General features: G+C 51.6%; 1 protein-coding gene across 1 annotated transcript; it reads left to right on the top strand.

Moving 5' to 3' along the window:
- Positions 1-1,108: 1,108 nt before the first annotated feature.
- Positions 1,109-14,597, top strand: LOC104042491 (platelet glycoprotein Ib alpha chain). The gene is made up of 13 exons (XM_064469965.1): positions 1,109-1,535; positions 2,180-2,284; positions 3,375-3,722; positions 4,257-4,538; positions 5,575-5,679; positions 6,273-6,293; positions 6,966-6,986; positions 7,642-7,662; positions 8,120-8,140; positions 8,607-8,639; positions 9,105-9,621; positions 11,315-11,485; positions 12,045-14,597. The coding sequence occupies exons 2-13, from the start codon at positions 2,200-2,202 to the stop codon at positions 14,224-14,226; spliced, it is 3,807 nt and encodes a 1,268-aa protein (XP_064326035.1). The 5' UTR covers positions 1,109-1,535; positions 2,180-2,199; the 3' UTR covers positions 14,227-14,597.
- The last annotated feature ends 1,948 nt before the right edge of the window (positions 14,598-16,545 follow it).

The following is a 16,545-nucleotide window of genomic DNA, read 5'->3' as shown; positions in this document are numbered from 1 at the left end:
TCAGGCACCACTGTCGTGGGGTGGCATGGGCATAGCACGGTGGTGGCTGCTGCTGAACCTCCCATCTGCAGGGTCAGCCAGTGACAAAGCTAAATGTGTACCCCACCCGCAGTCACAGCCGGCTACAGGCAAGGGGCGGCTTTCAGCAGCACCCGCCTGCAGGACCCACAGCACCCACGAGCACAGGCAGCTGTGTCCCCTCCTCCTGCGGAGCTGGCAGAGGCAGGATCCCAGTAGCGCAGGCACACATGCAGCACTCTCTGGGTTCACATGCACGGTTGCAGATCCTCAAGCAGCGGCACAGCCCCTCTGTTGGCCCACTCCCCCACCTGGTTCTTGGGCTCTCTGACCCTTCCATGGTCCTCTGGTTGCTGGCTGGTCCAGCTTGATGGTCTCTGCAAACAGGCAGCAGTCACATGCTCACCCCACAGGCTTCCTACGCTCGTGGCCCCCCCCAGACACCAGCATGGACCCTCCGCCTGCCTGATACCCCTGACTGGACCTGGAGACCCCGACTCAGCAGCCAGGTGCACTGACCGGCTCTGTTTTACCCACAACCAGGCCCTTTTATACCCCTTTCTGCCTGTCCCCCACCTTGTCCTCCCTGATCCCTTCTGCTGCACATGCCTTTAGCTGTTCACATACTTCCACTGACACCCTCTGGTATCTGGGACCTCCAGCGTTGCATCCTTACAGTCACCAAAGCCAAACCGGTCCTCGCTGAAGTGATGCAGATTTGTGACAGCCCAGAGATTATTATGAGTGATGCGGGTTTATGATATACTTATATCTGCTACCATTTGTTGGCCAGGTCTGTGTATCTGTATGCTTCATTTATTGCTCCCTCTTCTCCTTGTGACCCGTTTTGGCACGGTCCCCGATCAGGTCCCTTTACCCGAGCAGGTGCTCCCACCCCCGCTCCTGGCTGGGGATGGGAGGGTGCTGGACCTGGCTGGGCTGAGCACGTGGTAGGGCTGCCTTCCCGACACATCCCAGGGCAGCAGCTTTTGCTGGACAACCCATCCTCTTGGCTCAGGGGGGATGCTTTTAGGCAATTTTTAAGCTAGGGCTGGGCTTTGCTCTCAACCCTGCGTTGCCTCTGGGTGTAAATCCCGGCTCTGTTGCTGCCCTTCTTCCCGCTGCTGCCTCCGAGCTCTTCCTGGAGGATGCTCAAACTGCTGCTGGTATCCATCCCCTCCCGCGCCCGAGACAGAAGGGCTGTGGGAGGAGGCTGCAATACGCAGCCGTGGAGGGTCTCTGCGGCAGAGATGTGCCTGTGGTTGTTGCTAGAAGAGCATTTCCGGAGCAAAAGCATTGCCAAAAACTGTCCAAATCACTCAGCAACTTTCAGTTTTGAGCGGAGGCAGCGCAGCAGGAAATGGGTGGCAGGCTGAGACACAGAGTGAAGTTGTAGCTTGGTTTTCAGATAGGGAAATGCTTAGCTCGTCTACGGGTGACCCCTCTGGACACAGCGGGTGACGGCTGCGCAGCTCCGGCCACAGCCCAGGGCCCACGAAAGAGCTTGGGCCCTCCAGGTACGTAGTGTCTCCCGGAAAGCTGCAGATTGAAATGGCTTTCTGCCGTCTGCCAAAAGTGGGCATGATTCTCATCTGTCGTTAACAAAGCTGGGACTAAGTCAGCAAGTGATAAGAGGGTTTGGGGGGGTTCAGAGCAGGACCAGGTCCCATCGTGGCTGGGGGTTGAGTTAATATTTTGGTCATTTTGCTTTCCCTGGTGTGAGACCTCCTCCCACCCTCGCTGTGGTAGCAGGAGATGCACTACTGGGTCCCAGATTTGTCCCAGAGGAGAAGTGCATGATCTGGGTTTTTCCTGATCCTGTGACTTTCCATCTCTTAGGACTGGATAAGAAAAGCAAGGGCTCCATATTAAAAAAAAATTGCCACTTTTTCATGGAGTTTGAGGAGATGTTGCAGCTTGTCTTTTGTTTCCCCTTAGGAAATTCCTACAACTTTTTATACCAGTCAGGTGCTTTGTCTGTAACGCACGAAGCAAAGTCTGGCTGATGATGGAAAATCGGTTTCAACCTTTGGCAGCTGAGGCTTTTCCCTAGACATTATAAAAAGGGGCTGCAATCAGCAATAAACCCCTGTAAAAGTAAATTCTGCCTTTTTTTTTTTTTTATGTTATTCCCATGTTTCTCCTCCTTCCCCATCTCCAGGTTGTGCAGCAGCGAAGAGGATGCTCTCCAGTTTCCACCACTGCTGCTCTCTGCCAGCTTTTATCATTTACGGTTTCATTTTCCAAGTTCGCGAGCTGCAGCCAGGTAGGGATCCGCCTGGTCCTCGCTGAGCCCTGTGGCATCGCTTCCAGCCTAAATATCTTCCTGGCTGCCAGTGCCGCTACTGCCTGTGAAGGCAGAGCACAGAGCAGGGTCAGGCCCTTTGCCATAAACCGTGTCCACTTCAGAGAGCGCCAGCATCCCTCTGGGTCCTGGTTTATTCCTCCAGCCATGTCAGCACAGGGATTCACACAGACTCGCTCAACTCAGGTGGAGATTAGGTGGTGCCGAGGAGTTGATTATAGTTTGCTGACATTTCCCTCCCTGCTTTCCCTGTTCCCAGCATGTCATTGCTTTACTGTGCTGTGTCCCGGGTGTGCTGGACCCTTTGCAGAACCAATGTGATAAAGGGAAAAAATTTTTTTTAAATCTTTAGAAAAAATAGTCTGGCCTCTTCCTCTGTCAGATTGCTGACCTGAAGCAGCTTCTTCAAGGCAGCCCTGGCAAAAGGGTGCAGCACAACAGTTGTCTTGAAAGTTACCTTGCCAAAAAAGGAGTTGATTTGCTTTTGTTTTCCTTCAACCAGAAACCGCTTTCTCTGTGAGTTGAGTGGCCAGCTTATTAATAAGACTTTTAAAAAAAAATTTCCAAAGGTGCCCAGAGCACTGGAGACATTTTTATTTTGTCTTGTAATAGGTGTGAATAACTGAGGATATTTGAGTTTTATTTGTACCCAAGTTGTCTGCTTTCTCCACTCAACCACGCAGAAACCTTCCAGCCGCTTCTGTCCTTCTTCATCCTGCTTTCTCCCCACCCTGAGCAGCATGGGCAGCACTTGTCCCCTTGAGAACAAATCATCCTTTAGGGATTTGAAAAACTTTCACTGTAGTGCAGGACAGGGAAGCAGAGGAGCAAGCAGTGACCTGGCCCCAGCCCACTCACGTGCTGCATGGCAGGGGTACCTCTCTCAACCCTTCCCTCCATGCCTCGTCTCCCCTGGCACCGTCATGGTCCCGATGCGACTGCACGGCCCGGCAGCACCTGAACCACGCGGAGCAGCAGCCGCTGGTTTTCCAAGCTCAGTTGCTACAGCAAACTCACGGTTATTTCTTCTTCCTCCGGGGGTTTCTCCCAGCTTTGGTTAATGTGACAGGACCCCCCGGCCCCATCACCGTGCCCATGGGCGAGGACGTGCTGTTGCCCTGCCGCTTCTCCCCGGAGCACAGCACGGGGGACATGGAGGTGATCTGGTTTCGGGAACAGTTCTCACCCTTTGTGCATCGCTACAAGGATGGCCAGGACCAGTATGGGGAGCAGATGCTTGAATACCAAGGGCGCACCGAGCTGCTGAAGGATGGCCTTACCAAGGGCAGCGTGGACTTGAAAATTTTCCATGTCCAACTCTCTGACAGAGGGAATTACACCTGCTTTGTTCGCCATGACTCGGACTACAACGAGGCTGTGGTGGAGCTGAGGGTGACAGGTCTGTAGTCCATGTCCCTGGTACCTCTATTTGACTTGCTTGTAGCCAGCGCTCTTCCTCCCTGTCCTTCCCAGCAGCAATTTCAAGTGGTTGCTTTGGAAATAGGGTTTTATTAAGTCCCACTTAATAAATACCAAAAAATATCTCAGAGAGGTAAAATTGCCTACTGAGCAGCTGTAAGGAGCTTGTGGGATATGCTACCTACTTCAGAAGTGTTCTTGGTATTGGTTTTTTCATATAAGTGGGTGTAAGAAAAAATGTGGCCTTGGGTAATATAGTAAGAATGTCTTGGTTCGTGCTTTTATATTTTAATACCCAGGCTGCAGTAGTAGCCTCCAGAGCAGATCTTTGAGTTATGTGCAAAAGACTGCAAGAAATGTCCTGACTCCAGGTAACACTTGTCTTGAAAAAACCCCTGGGGTTTGCCTATGTCAAAGTTCATCCCTTCTTGTCAGGGAGAGGAACAACCAGGCCACTTTATTCCCCTGATATCTGGCATCCCACAGAATCACCTGGGGGTCTGTTTTCCCGCAGCCAGCGGCTCTGCCCCGCTCATCACGCTGGAGCGCTACCAGGATGGGGGGATCCAGGTGGCCTGTCGTGCGACCGGCTGGTACCCGCAGCCCCAGGTGCTGTGGCAGGATACGCACGGGCAGCATCTCCCATCCCTCTGGGAAAGCGTTACCCAGGATGAGAGCGGCCTCTTCACAGCGGAAAGCAACATAATCCTCACCAGGGGCACAAACAAGAAACTCTCCTGCTCAGTCCGCGGTGCCCTGCACAGCCAAGGGCAGGGGTCAGCTTTTTACATATCAGGTGAGCAGAGTCCGAGGGCACTGCCCTGTCAGCATTCCCCATGGAGCTGTGCGCCGAAAGCGCTGCCGGCACAGGATCTCAGGGGCGTTTCGCAGGCTGTGTGTTGTGCATCGAGCGTATTGCGCACGCTGCGCGCGCAAACAGCCACGGCTGTCAGCAGGTTCGAGCTGCCAGAATTCACCTGTTTTGGCTTGAAGCGAGGTTTAGGGCGGGGAAAAAGGCAACACTCGTTGTAGCGGAGTTTCTATAGACACCTGGGTTAAATAAAAACAGTCGTAACACTGGAACCAAACAAAAAAGGAGAAACTAGCCCATGCCCTTAGTCTCACCTGCTGTGAGATCCTATTCCACTGGTTTTGTATGAGAAAGAAATGATTGTGTCTCATTTTAGCATCTGCATACATTGAATATCTTTCTTTTTATTTTTTCCTTGTCACACAGAAAAGCTCCTTTTTTACTGGAAAATTCATTTGGGGTGGGAAATATATCAGATTAGAGCTACAGTAGTGAATTGGACTAACTCTACGCCAAACTGCCCCGCACTACCACGTGCTTTTCAGCTGCATCTAGTTCCTTTTTCACTCGGGGAATGAACAGTTTTGGGAGACTGTTTCCCTGGGGAACCTGTACTTTTCTCCCAGTGATACTGGTCTGCACTGGAGTGTTGCTGGTGATGCATATGTCACCCTGTTTCTGATCCCGTGTTGCCTGAAGAAATATGATTATTTTTTTTCCAAAGGAGAAGAAAGCATGATTTAACTAGAAATTATTTGGTTAGAAATCAATTTTCCCTTTAAAAATGCCCCACAATGTACACAGACAAAATGTCAGCAGCTCAGACAAGTGCTAAATTGCCAAAATGTATTTTTTTAAATATATATTATTTTTGTCAGTTTGTAAAGTACAGCCAGGACCTGATTTTCACCCTTGATGGCATTCAAATCTGCCTGGGATGAGCCTGTATGAAATAGAAATAATCCACTTCCCGTTGCTCCTTGCAGAGTAACCTAACCCCTCTGGGGATTTTGTTTTCCAGATCCCTTTTTCCAAAACGCCCATCCTTGGATGACTGCCCTGGGCGTGATCGTGGTCGCTGCAGTCACTCTCCTTATTGTCACTGTTTATCTATTTAAAATTAAAGGTATCATCCTGGCAGGGTGTTTGGGGAAGGGTGGGGGGAGGTGGTGTGCAGCTGTCCTGTTCAGCCACTTCTGGTTTTTAAAAAGTGGGTTTGAGAAATGCGGGGATGGTCGCGGAGTCTTGTCCTGGTGTCTTGGACACACATATGGTGCCAGGGAACTTAGAGACCCAGGGATCTAATTTCTGGCAAGAAAAGAAAGGTGGTTTCTCCAACAAAAAGGCCAGCGAAGAAGGAAGTGGGCATTAAAGCAGCATGAGCCAGCCATTCCTCTGCCCCAGCTGAGGGTGGCTTCTGCCTGCAGAACTGGAGCGCTGACATGTCTGGCCCTGTGAAAAAACCCTTGTGCTTTTGGGGGCCTGGCAGGGCTTCCTTTCCTGTGAAAGATCCCTCTGGGGGTAAATAATACAGAGGAAGAGTGGAAACGGAAATCCTCTACTCCTTACCAGGAGGAGCTGGTGGGTTGTGTGGGCACTCGCAGACCCCACGGCCGTTCTGCCTCGCAGGTGGCTGTAAATCCCGCTGTGGTTTGATCAGTGCTTTTTGGAAGGGATGGGGTTTTTATAATCATTTACATTTCTTTCTTTCCTTCATAGGCAAGCATGAGAAGAAAATAGGTAAGCTTTACTTCCCCCTTTTCCAGAAATTGGAGCATTCCCTCAAATCATAGAATTCACAGGGCACAGTTCTGGGGGACGTGGGGAGGGAAATGGTTTGGCTAGTGGCTATACAAAATTATGAAATTAGTTTGTGAAATTAGTTTATGAAATTACAAAGTTCTGAAATGACATAATTTTAAAGAAAATCATTGCAGAACCAAAGAAAGTGGGAACAGATGTTGCACCAACAGTAAATTTTGCTTTTCAAAGCACTCTCAAGGTTCCTCCCAAAGCTGGGGGAAACTTTGGGGTAGCACGGTTCATTTTGCAGGGGCCTCAGCTTTGTCTCAGCACTAAAAGGGCACAGGAGCAGGATGGTTAGGTAGCACTAAAGGTGAAATTTAACCCCGTGCCTCTCCCTCGTCAATACAAATCTGCCCCTTTGCCGCTGCCCTGGACCTGGAGCCCTCGCTCAGGTCTTCAGCAATGCAGTGCCGGCCTCTGCCCAAGGTCGGTTTGGGGAGGGTGGGCAAGATCTCCAAACATCTTGAGAAGAAAGGTCTTGAGGAGCTCCTGGGCTGGAGCTTTTCCATTGCGAGCAATTTCAGCCTCCTCCCCACCCCAACAAGCTTATTGAGGAAAAGGAAATTGGCTTTGGTGGTGATGCTCTGTTCTGGTTTTGCTTTTCAGCGATGCAAGAGGCAGCACTGCGTAAGTCTCACTCCCCTTCTTCCCAGTGAAATCCTCTGTGAAAACTTTCAGACTCTCTTATTCATCCTCTCATTCTGTCTGAATGTTCGTTTTAGGCAGGCAGTTTTCTTCCCCCTCCCCTGACCCCTAATAATGTGAAAATTCACTCTGAAAAGTCATTAGGATTTTTCCCCCAAGTGGCTGTCAATGCTTTTTAATACCCTTGTTTTAATTTAAGTAGTGACATAGTACTGAAAAGCTGTTGATTTTAGGGAAAGATTACAGAAACCTAAGCTGTTGAGCATTTTCTTATAAAAATGTCAGTTGTCTGATTACCAAGAAATTAAAAAAAACCAACCCAACACTTGAAGAGGGCATATATTTTTGTTTGTTTTCTTGCTTGCTTGTAGCTCATCAAATTGTCAAAAAACAGTCCTTTGGCTATTAAAAATGAGCTCTTGCTAAATTGGTGCCAATGCAGAGGGTAATAAATGATGGGGAAGATAAACCCAGGTCAGCTCACTCAGGAGTCATGAGCATCATTGCAATCAGAGTGCAAATCAGCACATCTGCCCCCTTCATCACAGCCGTTCGTCGCCTGCGTGGTCCTTCAGCTGGGCCCCCAGGGAAGGGACGGCATCAGATAGTAACTGGTGTGTTTCTCCTTGTTGTTCAGGGGACCGTGACACAGAAATCGGTGAGTCTCCTTCTCTTTCTTACAAAGAAGTTTTTACAGAGTCTGTATAGGGTGGTGGGTATTTTTTTGTTTTCATGTTTAAAGTGTGGAGTGAACCAAAAAGAGGTTGGGGGATAAGGGGGAAAGGAGAGATCGAATTTGAGAATCAAAAGACTAAAGGTCATTGACGATGGTGTCGGGGGTTGGGGGTCGATGGCTGCAGCAGTCGCCGCAGCAGGGTGAGAGTGCCCTGCTGTGGGTCCCCTTGTAGGTGAGGGACCTCCCAAAACCTCTTCCTGCCCCAGATTTGAGCAGGACGACCTGCACCATCACCTGCAGAGCAGAGCTTGGGCTGGGGGTGGGGGGGACGAGGGTTGGCAGAGACCCCCCTTCCTGCATGTGCAGGCGGGTCACGCCAGAGGTTATAATCGAATCAGTACCCCACAAGCCATTTGTGCTATTTTATCTTCTTTTTTAGAGAAGCAAGCTGAAGAGCTTGGTGAGTGTTGTTCCTCTTCCTGCATGGGAGACTTTTTAGTTGGGCCATTTCCTCATCTGGGTTTGGCACGTATGCCCTGGTTTTGGTTTTCCTTTTGGGAAAGGAAGAGCTAGCAAATACTGAACTCATTTCAGAATGAAATGAGTTATTTTCCTTTGCTCTGTATGTGTTTTTAAGCTATTCCCTGTAATCCTTCTTTACTAAGAAAAAAAATCTGTCAGTTTTCAAAGGAAGTGCAAACAGACCATAAATATATGTCTGAATCAGGATAGGCAGCGTTATTGTATTTGTAGGAAATGGAAGTTAACATGGAAGTTTCGATGCTACAAGCTGTAGATGACTTTCTCAAATACAGCAACAATTCAGAAAATGTGCAGCTACACCAGCATATCGTTATTCTGAGCTAATCCAGTACAAGTGTGTTCAGCTTACCTCTCATCTGTGGTTTTTAATTTTTTTTTTTAAGCATGGAGAAGATATGCAGTGCCTATAGAAGAAGGTAATTAAAGTTTGGTCTTTCAGGGTGCTGAATCTTCTTCCCTGCTTTAGCCTCCCTTCCTGGTCCCCTCCCACAGTAATGCTGGTGGGACCAGGGATGCTTCTGCTAACCCTCATTTTACAGGAGAAGGGTAAATGCCCAGACCCCTTGCTCATTCGGTGCATGCCCAAGTTTCAGGAAAATCTGGAGAGTCCTGGTCCTCAGTGAGCCGTGCTGGCCATGTTTTATAGACATGGGGACTTCTTCAGTGGTTGTCTGCTGACTATCCTCTTTGCTTTCTGCTCCATGGCATCTTTCTTCTTTATTTTCTGTTCCTTGCACTGATATTGTTACCTTGTGCAGCTTCCCATGCCACAGGCTGCCAGCTATCACCTGCACCCTTTTTCTTCTTCCTTACACAGCCCCAGCAAAATTCTCTGCTGGGGTGAGCTCTGCCCCGATGTGTTCCCTCCTTCTCTCCTGCAGTGAAGGTGGTTCTGGATCCAGACACAGCCCACTGTGACCTTGTCCTGTCTGACGACTGTAAAAGTGTGAAACGAGAAGACACACGGCAGGACATCCCTGACATCCCTGAGAGGTTTAACCCGTGGCGATGTGTGCTGGGCCGTGAAGGCTTCACCTCGGGGAGATACTACTGGGAGGTGGAGGCAGTGGATGGAGGAGGATGGACTGTGGGGGTGTCTAGAGTGGATGTGAAAAGGAAGGGCGAGATTGAGTTTAAACCAGAGGAGGGCATCTGGGCAGTGGGGCAGTGGGCAGGGCACTTCCAAGCTCTCACATCCCCTAATCGCACTCTCCTTCCTAAAATCCAGACTCCCAAGCGGATCCGGGTCTCTCTGGATTATGAAGAGGGACGGGTGGCATTTTTCAGTGTTGATGAGGAGATTCCCATCTTCACGTTCTCACTGGCATCGTTTGAGGGGATAAGAGTCCACCCTTGGGTCTGGCTGGGTCCTGGGACATGGCTCAAAATGTGGCCCTGATGAAGGGGAGGGAGTAAAAGGCTTTTTTAGGGGACCTCAAGAATTTAGACCCACAGAAGGATTTAGGTTGGAAGGAACTTGCAGAGGTTTCTGCTCACAGCAGGGTTAACCTCAAAGCTGCTGTAGGTGTCTTTGGACCTTGTTCAGCTGAATTGCATAGGGTCTCCAAGGGTGCAGATCTCATTACTCTATGGGCCTCTGTCCTGGTGCTGCACCTCTCTCAAGGGGAAGAATTAACCCTTTAAGTTTGGTCAGAGTTTCACCAGTTGCAACTTGTGACTGTTGCTGTTCATCATCGCTCTCTACCTCTTGAACATGTCCACTGAAAACACATTCCCATGACGGATCGCTTTTTAAATGTACAAAATAAAGTTACTTCAGCAGCATTTGTCTGTATGTGTGTCAGCACCAAATGTCTGTGTCTGTGTCGGTTGTCTCTACCTCTTTTTAGCCTGCGGGGAGTTGCAGGCACTTTTGAGAGAAAATGGTTTGCCACATGCTTCAAGGAGCCAGCGAAGACATGTCAGTGGGACCAGTCCATGGCTGTGCTTGTCCCTGTGCCTGCCTGTAGCACAAGCCCAGGTGACAAGCTCATCTGGGACCTGGAGACATCCAACACTGCGAGATGGATCCTGCTGTTGGTTGCTCATTCTAGGGGAGGAAAAGCTGTTTTTCTTACAGTGCTGAGGATCCTGGATCAGGCTCTGAACATCCCATGTGGGCTGAAATGAAGCTGGACAACCCAAAAATTTGTATGAAGAAGGGTATTTCATATCTTTTGGGACAATTCCAGGTTATTTTTGCTGTAGTGGAAACTGCCCCCACTGCGAACCCTCCCCAGCTGCCCGTGAGCACAGCAGAGGTACAGGCAGTCCTGGGGTGGAGCATGGGCAGAGGGGGAGAGGTGCAGGTGGAAGGGAAGGTGGAGGCTGGGTGAAGCGTGTGGTGTTCTGGGGAGCTGGCAGCGTTGGGGCATGAGTGGGTGAGTGGCTGGTGAGCACATAGCTGATGGCTGGGGTTGACCCACCACAATCCACAGAATGGAAAACCAGTAGAAAACCAGTATCTCCCCTCTGTAGCCTCTCCCCTTGTATGTCCCCTTGGGTGACGCTCCAGCCCTGCAGTCCAAGATGCTCTGCAGTGACCTATGGGCCAGGGAAGTGGCGACAGCTTGGCTGCACAAACAGACAGCAGGAGGAATTGCAAAACTGAGCTCCTTCCTCTGCCTCTAATCTCTTTGCCTGGTCTGTGCTGCGGCTTCTCCCACATACGATAAAGCTGCCTCTCAGCTCTCCAGAAGAACCATCCCAGTTTTTCCTGGCAAGGCAGAAAGAAAGGATCCCTCACCTACATCACAAACAACTAGCCGAGGTAATGTGCAGGACCGGTTTCTCACTGGTATGCCAACTAGGCCGCGTTCCCCAGTTTGAGGTGCCTCAAGGATTGAAGCCCAGACTGTGCTGAGAAAGGGCTGCCTTGCAGCAGAGGAAGGGGCAGACATCTGTGCAAGGGATACTTTTCCCGGGATGGAAAAAGGTGTGGTTTAGGGGAGGCACGCAAGGGGTCCTCCTGGGTGCAACCCTCCCTTTTTTACCATGCAGAAGCAAGCAATTATGGAGCTGCTTTCTGGCTAAGGCTTTTCCAAGGAGATGGTGGTGTGGCAGTGCAGTTAAAGCGAGGACTGTGCTGAAGGACAGGAGATGGGTTCAGCTGCTCAGGAAGCCACAGCTGCCTTCCCACAGCTGTGCGTGCTGATAGAGGGCCTGGGCAGCCCCACAACCAACGCTGTTGCCAGAGCAGCGCCCGGTCCTTGGGCAGGAGGGAGGCAAAGCAGCAGAGGAGTAAATGCTGGAGGGTCCACAGGTGAGTTCCAGGGAAGTGGAGTCCATCAGGGGCTGGGCACTTGGGGTAGTCACATCTGTGCACGGGAAGCTCTTTTCACATGATTTGTGCTCCTACCTTGCGAACCCAAATCAAGCAGAGGGCTCAGCTGGGGCTGGGCAAGAGCATATCCAGGGAGCCTCTTCCAGCACACAGCTTTTCTGGGCTGGGGTGGGTGTGTGTATGCAGGGCCATGTACACCGCGGAACCACTGCTTTTGCAGTGGTGAGGACAGCAATGCCGCACTGGCGGAGGAGGCAGTGCCGTGTGGAGACACGTGAATCAGGTTTTTCCTCCCATGGAGGAGGATGAGGTGAGCAAAAGGCAGAGATGGTGTCTCCTTGATGAGCCTGCTGCCCTCCAAGGACTAGATGACGGGATGGTGCTGGGATCTCTCCCTTCCATCCTCCCAGGGAGGAGCTGCTGGGCTCGGAGGGCTCCAGGGGGTCTGGTGGGGGATGCCAGCTGTGTTGTGAATGGTGTTTGCACAGGAAGAAAGGTGATACGTAGGTGCCTGCCTGCCTGTGCCCATGCCTCTCAGCTCTCCCCTCCAGGCCATGTGGGTCCTTGCCCTGGTCCCGCTCATCCTCCCGGCCCTGCTGCCCGCAGCCGGCACTACAGACCCAGACCAGCCCTGTCCCTCGGAGATGAACAAGATCAAGGACCTCCTGGAGGTGAACTGCACGGGGAAGGCTCTCAGTGTGGTGCCCCAAAACCTGCCCGCAGACACGGGCATCCTGCTGCTCAGTGCCAACCACCTGACATCTCTCTCCACCGCCGCCTTCCAGCCCCTCACCCAGCTGCAGGATCTTGACCTGGCCGACAGCGGGCTGGTGGCTCTGCAAACCGGGCCCCCGCTGCTGACCCTGAAGGAGCTGATCCTCTCCCGCAACGCGCTGGAGGCCCTGCCCACCCTTCAGGGCCTGCCCGCGCTCACCCACCTGGCCGTGGCCCACAACAGCCTGGTGACAGTGGCCCCGCAGGCTTTCCTCACTGTGCCACGGCTGCAGGACCTGGACCTGCGAGGGAACAGGCTGCAGACGCTGCCCCCGGAGGCCTTTGCAGGGCTGAGGGCACTCAAGTACTTGGACCTCTCCGACAACCTCCTGGAGGAGCTCCCCAAGGAGCTGCTGCAGGATCTGGAAAAACTGGAGACCCTCTGGCTCTCCGGGAACCGCCTGCGGACCCTGCCCACCAAATTCTTCCCTGAGGGGCACTTCTTCGCCTATGTCTTCCTCACGGAGAACCCCTGGCATTGCGACTGCGACCTGCGCTACCTGCGGGCCTGGATCCGGGAGAACGCTGACAGTGTCTACCAGCCGGAGCGGGGCCTGGAGAAGACAAAGGTGGAGGTCGCCCCTGAGAAGGTGCTGTGCAACAGCCCCCCTGAGCATTGGCGGAAGCCCATCATCCGCTTTAAGCCTGACTGCGGCAATGTGGGGGATGCGGATGAGGAGGAGACGGATGAATATGATGATGAGGAAGAAACGGTGGAGAAAGCTACCACGACCACCTTCTTCTCCCCACATCCATCCATCCCTGAAGAGTACACTACCATGCCCCGTGCTGTTACCTGGCCACCCCTTGCTACCACAAGACCTTCCCTCAGTACCCCTTGTAGCTCCACCCTTGCCCCAAGCACTTCGTTTTCAATGCTTGCAAGCACTAGAGCTCCCAGAACCACCACTCCTGCACCAGCCAGTCACACCGTCACACCCACACGGACCCCTGGCACTGCCACCGTCCTCACTGCTGCTCCTACCAGCACCCCATACAGATCCACCACCCTTGTCCCCACCAGCTCACTGCCAACCACTATGAGCACCAGACTTCCCAGCAACAGCAGCCATCCCCAAACCACCCTCGCCAACAGCACTACCACCACCTATGCCACTCTTAAGGCTTCCACTGATGTGTTTTCCAGCAATTCCACGGCCATACCTTCTACTGCCATGGTAGAGGCCTCTTCCATTGTCAAATCTTCATCTCCTCCTCTGATGTCGACCACACCAGTGGTCTCCACCACCATGCTTTCCACTCATGCCCCAACACTGCCAGCTCCCCGGAACACCACACGCTTCACCCAGCCTCCACCTTCCCTTCCACCTGCACCTCTCCCCCTCTGCCCATGCTCCACCCCAGGACTGCCTGTACCTCTGCTGTGCTCACGGGCAGCTGGGGAGGGTTCGCAGTGGGGGCAGTGGGTGCTGAGGCACTGCTGCCTATTGCACTGGGTGCTCTACCTGGCCTCCTTGGTTCTGCTGGTCCTGACTGTGCTGGCTCTAGCAGGCTGGCTGGTGTGGATGTGTCTGGTGGGACAGCTCTACTGGCAGAAGCCCCTGCAGACCCAAGAGGTGCAGTATCCTCTGCTGAGGTGGAGGGAGTCGACAGGAAGCCCTGTGACGCATTGCAGCAGCTTCAGAAATCCCCTCCAGCATCCCACATTCTGTACCATCAAGGAAGTAGAGTTGTGCCCTGAGATCAGTTACTGCACGATTAAAGACCTGGGGATACGGCGCAGTCCTCCTGCAAGTTCCTCTTTCTGCACCACAAAGGAGCTGTGGGTCCACCACGGTCCTCTGAATACCTCGTTCAAGTCTTTCCCCAGGAAGATGATGGTCACAAACCTCAACTCCCTGAGGACCCCTTCTGCTTACAGCCTGGACAGGGGTGTCAAGGCCATTGGCGATGTCAGAGTGAAATACGCTGGCAACACCTTGTAAATGCTTCTGTACATTCTGAGAAAGAGTTGGAGGGTTGTGGTTCTGCTTCACATACCCTTGTTTTACAGTGGAAAGTTCTGCTTGCCCAGGGGAAAGCCATCCAGCTCCTTCCCCTAGTATTACTCTCACACACTGTGAGGCTTCTAGACCTGAAATAATTACTAGGGTACTCAGCAGGGGAGAAGATGTCCTAAACTGGTCAGTGACAGTCTGGGGCTTGCAGTGCCTGGTTTCAGGGTGAGTGTGGGAAAGCAGAGCTTTGTCTCCCAACTGCTTCTGTTTGAATGATGCACAGAAAAATTCGCTATGCTTTCAACTCAATGCCAGGTTGTTAATCACGGAATAAATATTCACTTTGCTTGACTTTCAAATGGGTGCTGGTTTCATTTCATTGGCCCTCCCTTAGTCGTGGAAGGGTAGAGTGAATGACAAAATTGTCTTCAGTAATTGGCACAGTGATGATGATAGAGAGGAAAAGGTCTGCTTACACCCAGCTGCCTGACTTTTGCCCCAAATGCATGATCATTCACTGTGGGATTGGATCACCTGGTGAAAAGCATCCTACTGCATGTCCCGCTGTCACATAATAACTTCAGGAGAGAGTAGGTGTTGATGCCTCTGTATGATCCGTCATGGGATGGCTGGAAATGGAGGAGGAGTGCTGGAGGCTTTAGAGGGCAATAGATGTGACTTGTAAGGGATCACATGAGGACAAAATGTCCAGGGGCTGGCCAAATTTTGTGACTACCTGTGCAGAAGTCATCCAAACGTTTTGGGAGGTGTGAGAAGGAGGCAGAGGTTGTCATTGGCAGGGGTCAAATGGCAGGCCCCAGCACTGATACACAAATGCAGCGACTAGTTCATATGAATCACTTCTGCAGCCTCAAACGCTGTTCTAATTCTAACTGCTGCAAATGTATCATCCAGCTACTGTGGGTCAGCAGGCCTTCTGCCAGATTAATTGGTCCACAGAAGGGTATGTGTGCCTGTGCTTGGCCAGCTGGGCTGAGCGGCCTTCCATGCAAGTGTATCTGCTAGTCAAGCTCATGTGTGCTAGTGTGTCTGTGGACACACGAGCGCTGCATTTGTAAGCAAGCATTTACCTGTGTGTTGGTGCTGTCCTCTGACCCCACCATACTCTCTCCCTTTTTCATGGGACAACAGAAGACCCTGAATTTGACCCAGAATCCCTCTGAACAACTCTAGAGATGACTGCAACAGCCCAAGAGACCTCAGATATCCTCAGAGCATCCAAGGGACACATGGGTGGCCTTGTGGAGACCCCAGAGAGCCCTATTACCTCAGTTTGAACTGTTTCTTTACATTGTGGGTTCCCCCCCCCCCCCTTATCAGATACTTTTACTACATCTTGGGACATTTTTCAGCCCCTTCTGGTCTCATATAGCAATGTCGGTGATTAAAGACGCCTTTTCTTGTTTTGTAACGGTGCAGTTTCTCACATACTTGTGCTTAGGCTCTGTGGTGGGTCCTGCTGGCTGCCCTGCTGCAGAAGCTGCTGGGAGTTACCAGGATGGAATCTGCCACTCTCAAACAAGAGCACGTTTTTTCTTTGCCTCTGCTGACACTGCAAGAAGCTATTACATGTCATTCTGCTGTGCTTCAAGGTATCGTAACTGAAGAGAGACATCTGAGCTTTCTGCTCTCGCATTAGGATATCTCCTCCTGGCCTCCACCAGCCTCTCTGTACAGTGAGCAACAGTTCTTACCTCTCCAGGAGCTTTGACTGCCTTTTGACGCTTCTTCCACAGTCAAGGCCATCAGGCTCTGAATGGCTGGAGAATTGGGCAGGTTAAAAAGTGGTGTGAAGGTCAGGATGCATGGCTGGTGGTTAATGGATCATACTCCACTTGGATGCTGGTAACATGCAGAGTACCACAGGGGCTGTGCTGGAAACCCCTCTGTTTAACATCTTTATCATGGAGGAGGTGACTGAGTGTGCTTTTATCATGTTGGCAGATGACACCAGGTTGGGAGGGATCAGTTTGTATGCTTCCAACATGACTACTGTTCAGGGAGCACCATTCACCCTGCAGAAATGGGTTGACAGAAACCTGATGGAAGTCAACAGGACAATGCAAAGTCCTGTACCTTGGAAGAAAGACCACAACAGTGCTGGGACAGACTGGCTGGGGAGCAGAGCTATGGAAAAAGATCTGTGTGTCTTGGTTGGCAGAAAGGTGAAGAAGACCCAGCAGTGCACCCTGGCAGCAAAGAGAGAGCAACAGAAGCTTGGGCTGGGTTAACAGAAGCATACTCAGTAGACCAAGGGAAGTGATCGCCCCCTTCTGCTCAGCGCTC

Source organism: Phalacrocorax carbo, chromosome 19 (genome assembly GCF_963921805.1).
Source record: "Phalacrocorax carbo chromosome 19, bPhaCar2.1, whole genome shotgun sequence".
NCBI classification, from domain to species: domain Eukaryota; kingdom Metazoa; phylum Chordata; class Aves; order Suliformes; family Phalacrocoracidae; genus Phalacrocorax; species Phalacrocorax carbo.
Note: the sequence above shows the minus strand (reverse complement) of the source record. Positions and strands in the feature narration are given on the sequence as shown.

Excerpts from the sequence above, each read along its gene's own strand:
- LOC104042491 (XM_064469965.1), top strand. The coding sequence starts at position 2,200 with ATGCTCTCCAGTTTCCACCACTGCTGCTCTCTGCCAGCTTTTATCATT. Across the intron at positions 6,294-6,965 it reads CAAGCATGAGAAGAAAATAG|CGATGCAAGAGGCAGCACTG; the intron begins GTAAGCTTTACT and ends TTTGCTTTTCAG. Across the intron at positions 11,486-12,044 it reads AAATGCTGGAGGGTCCACAG|CTCTCCCCTCCAGGCCATGT; the intron begins GTGAGTTCCAGG and ends CATGCCTCTCAG.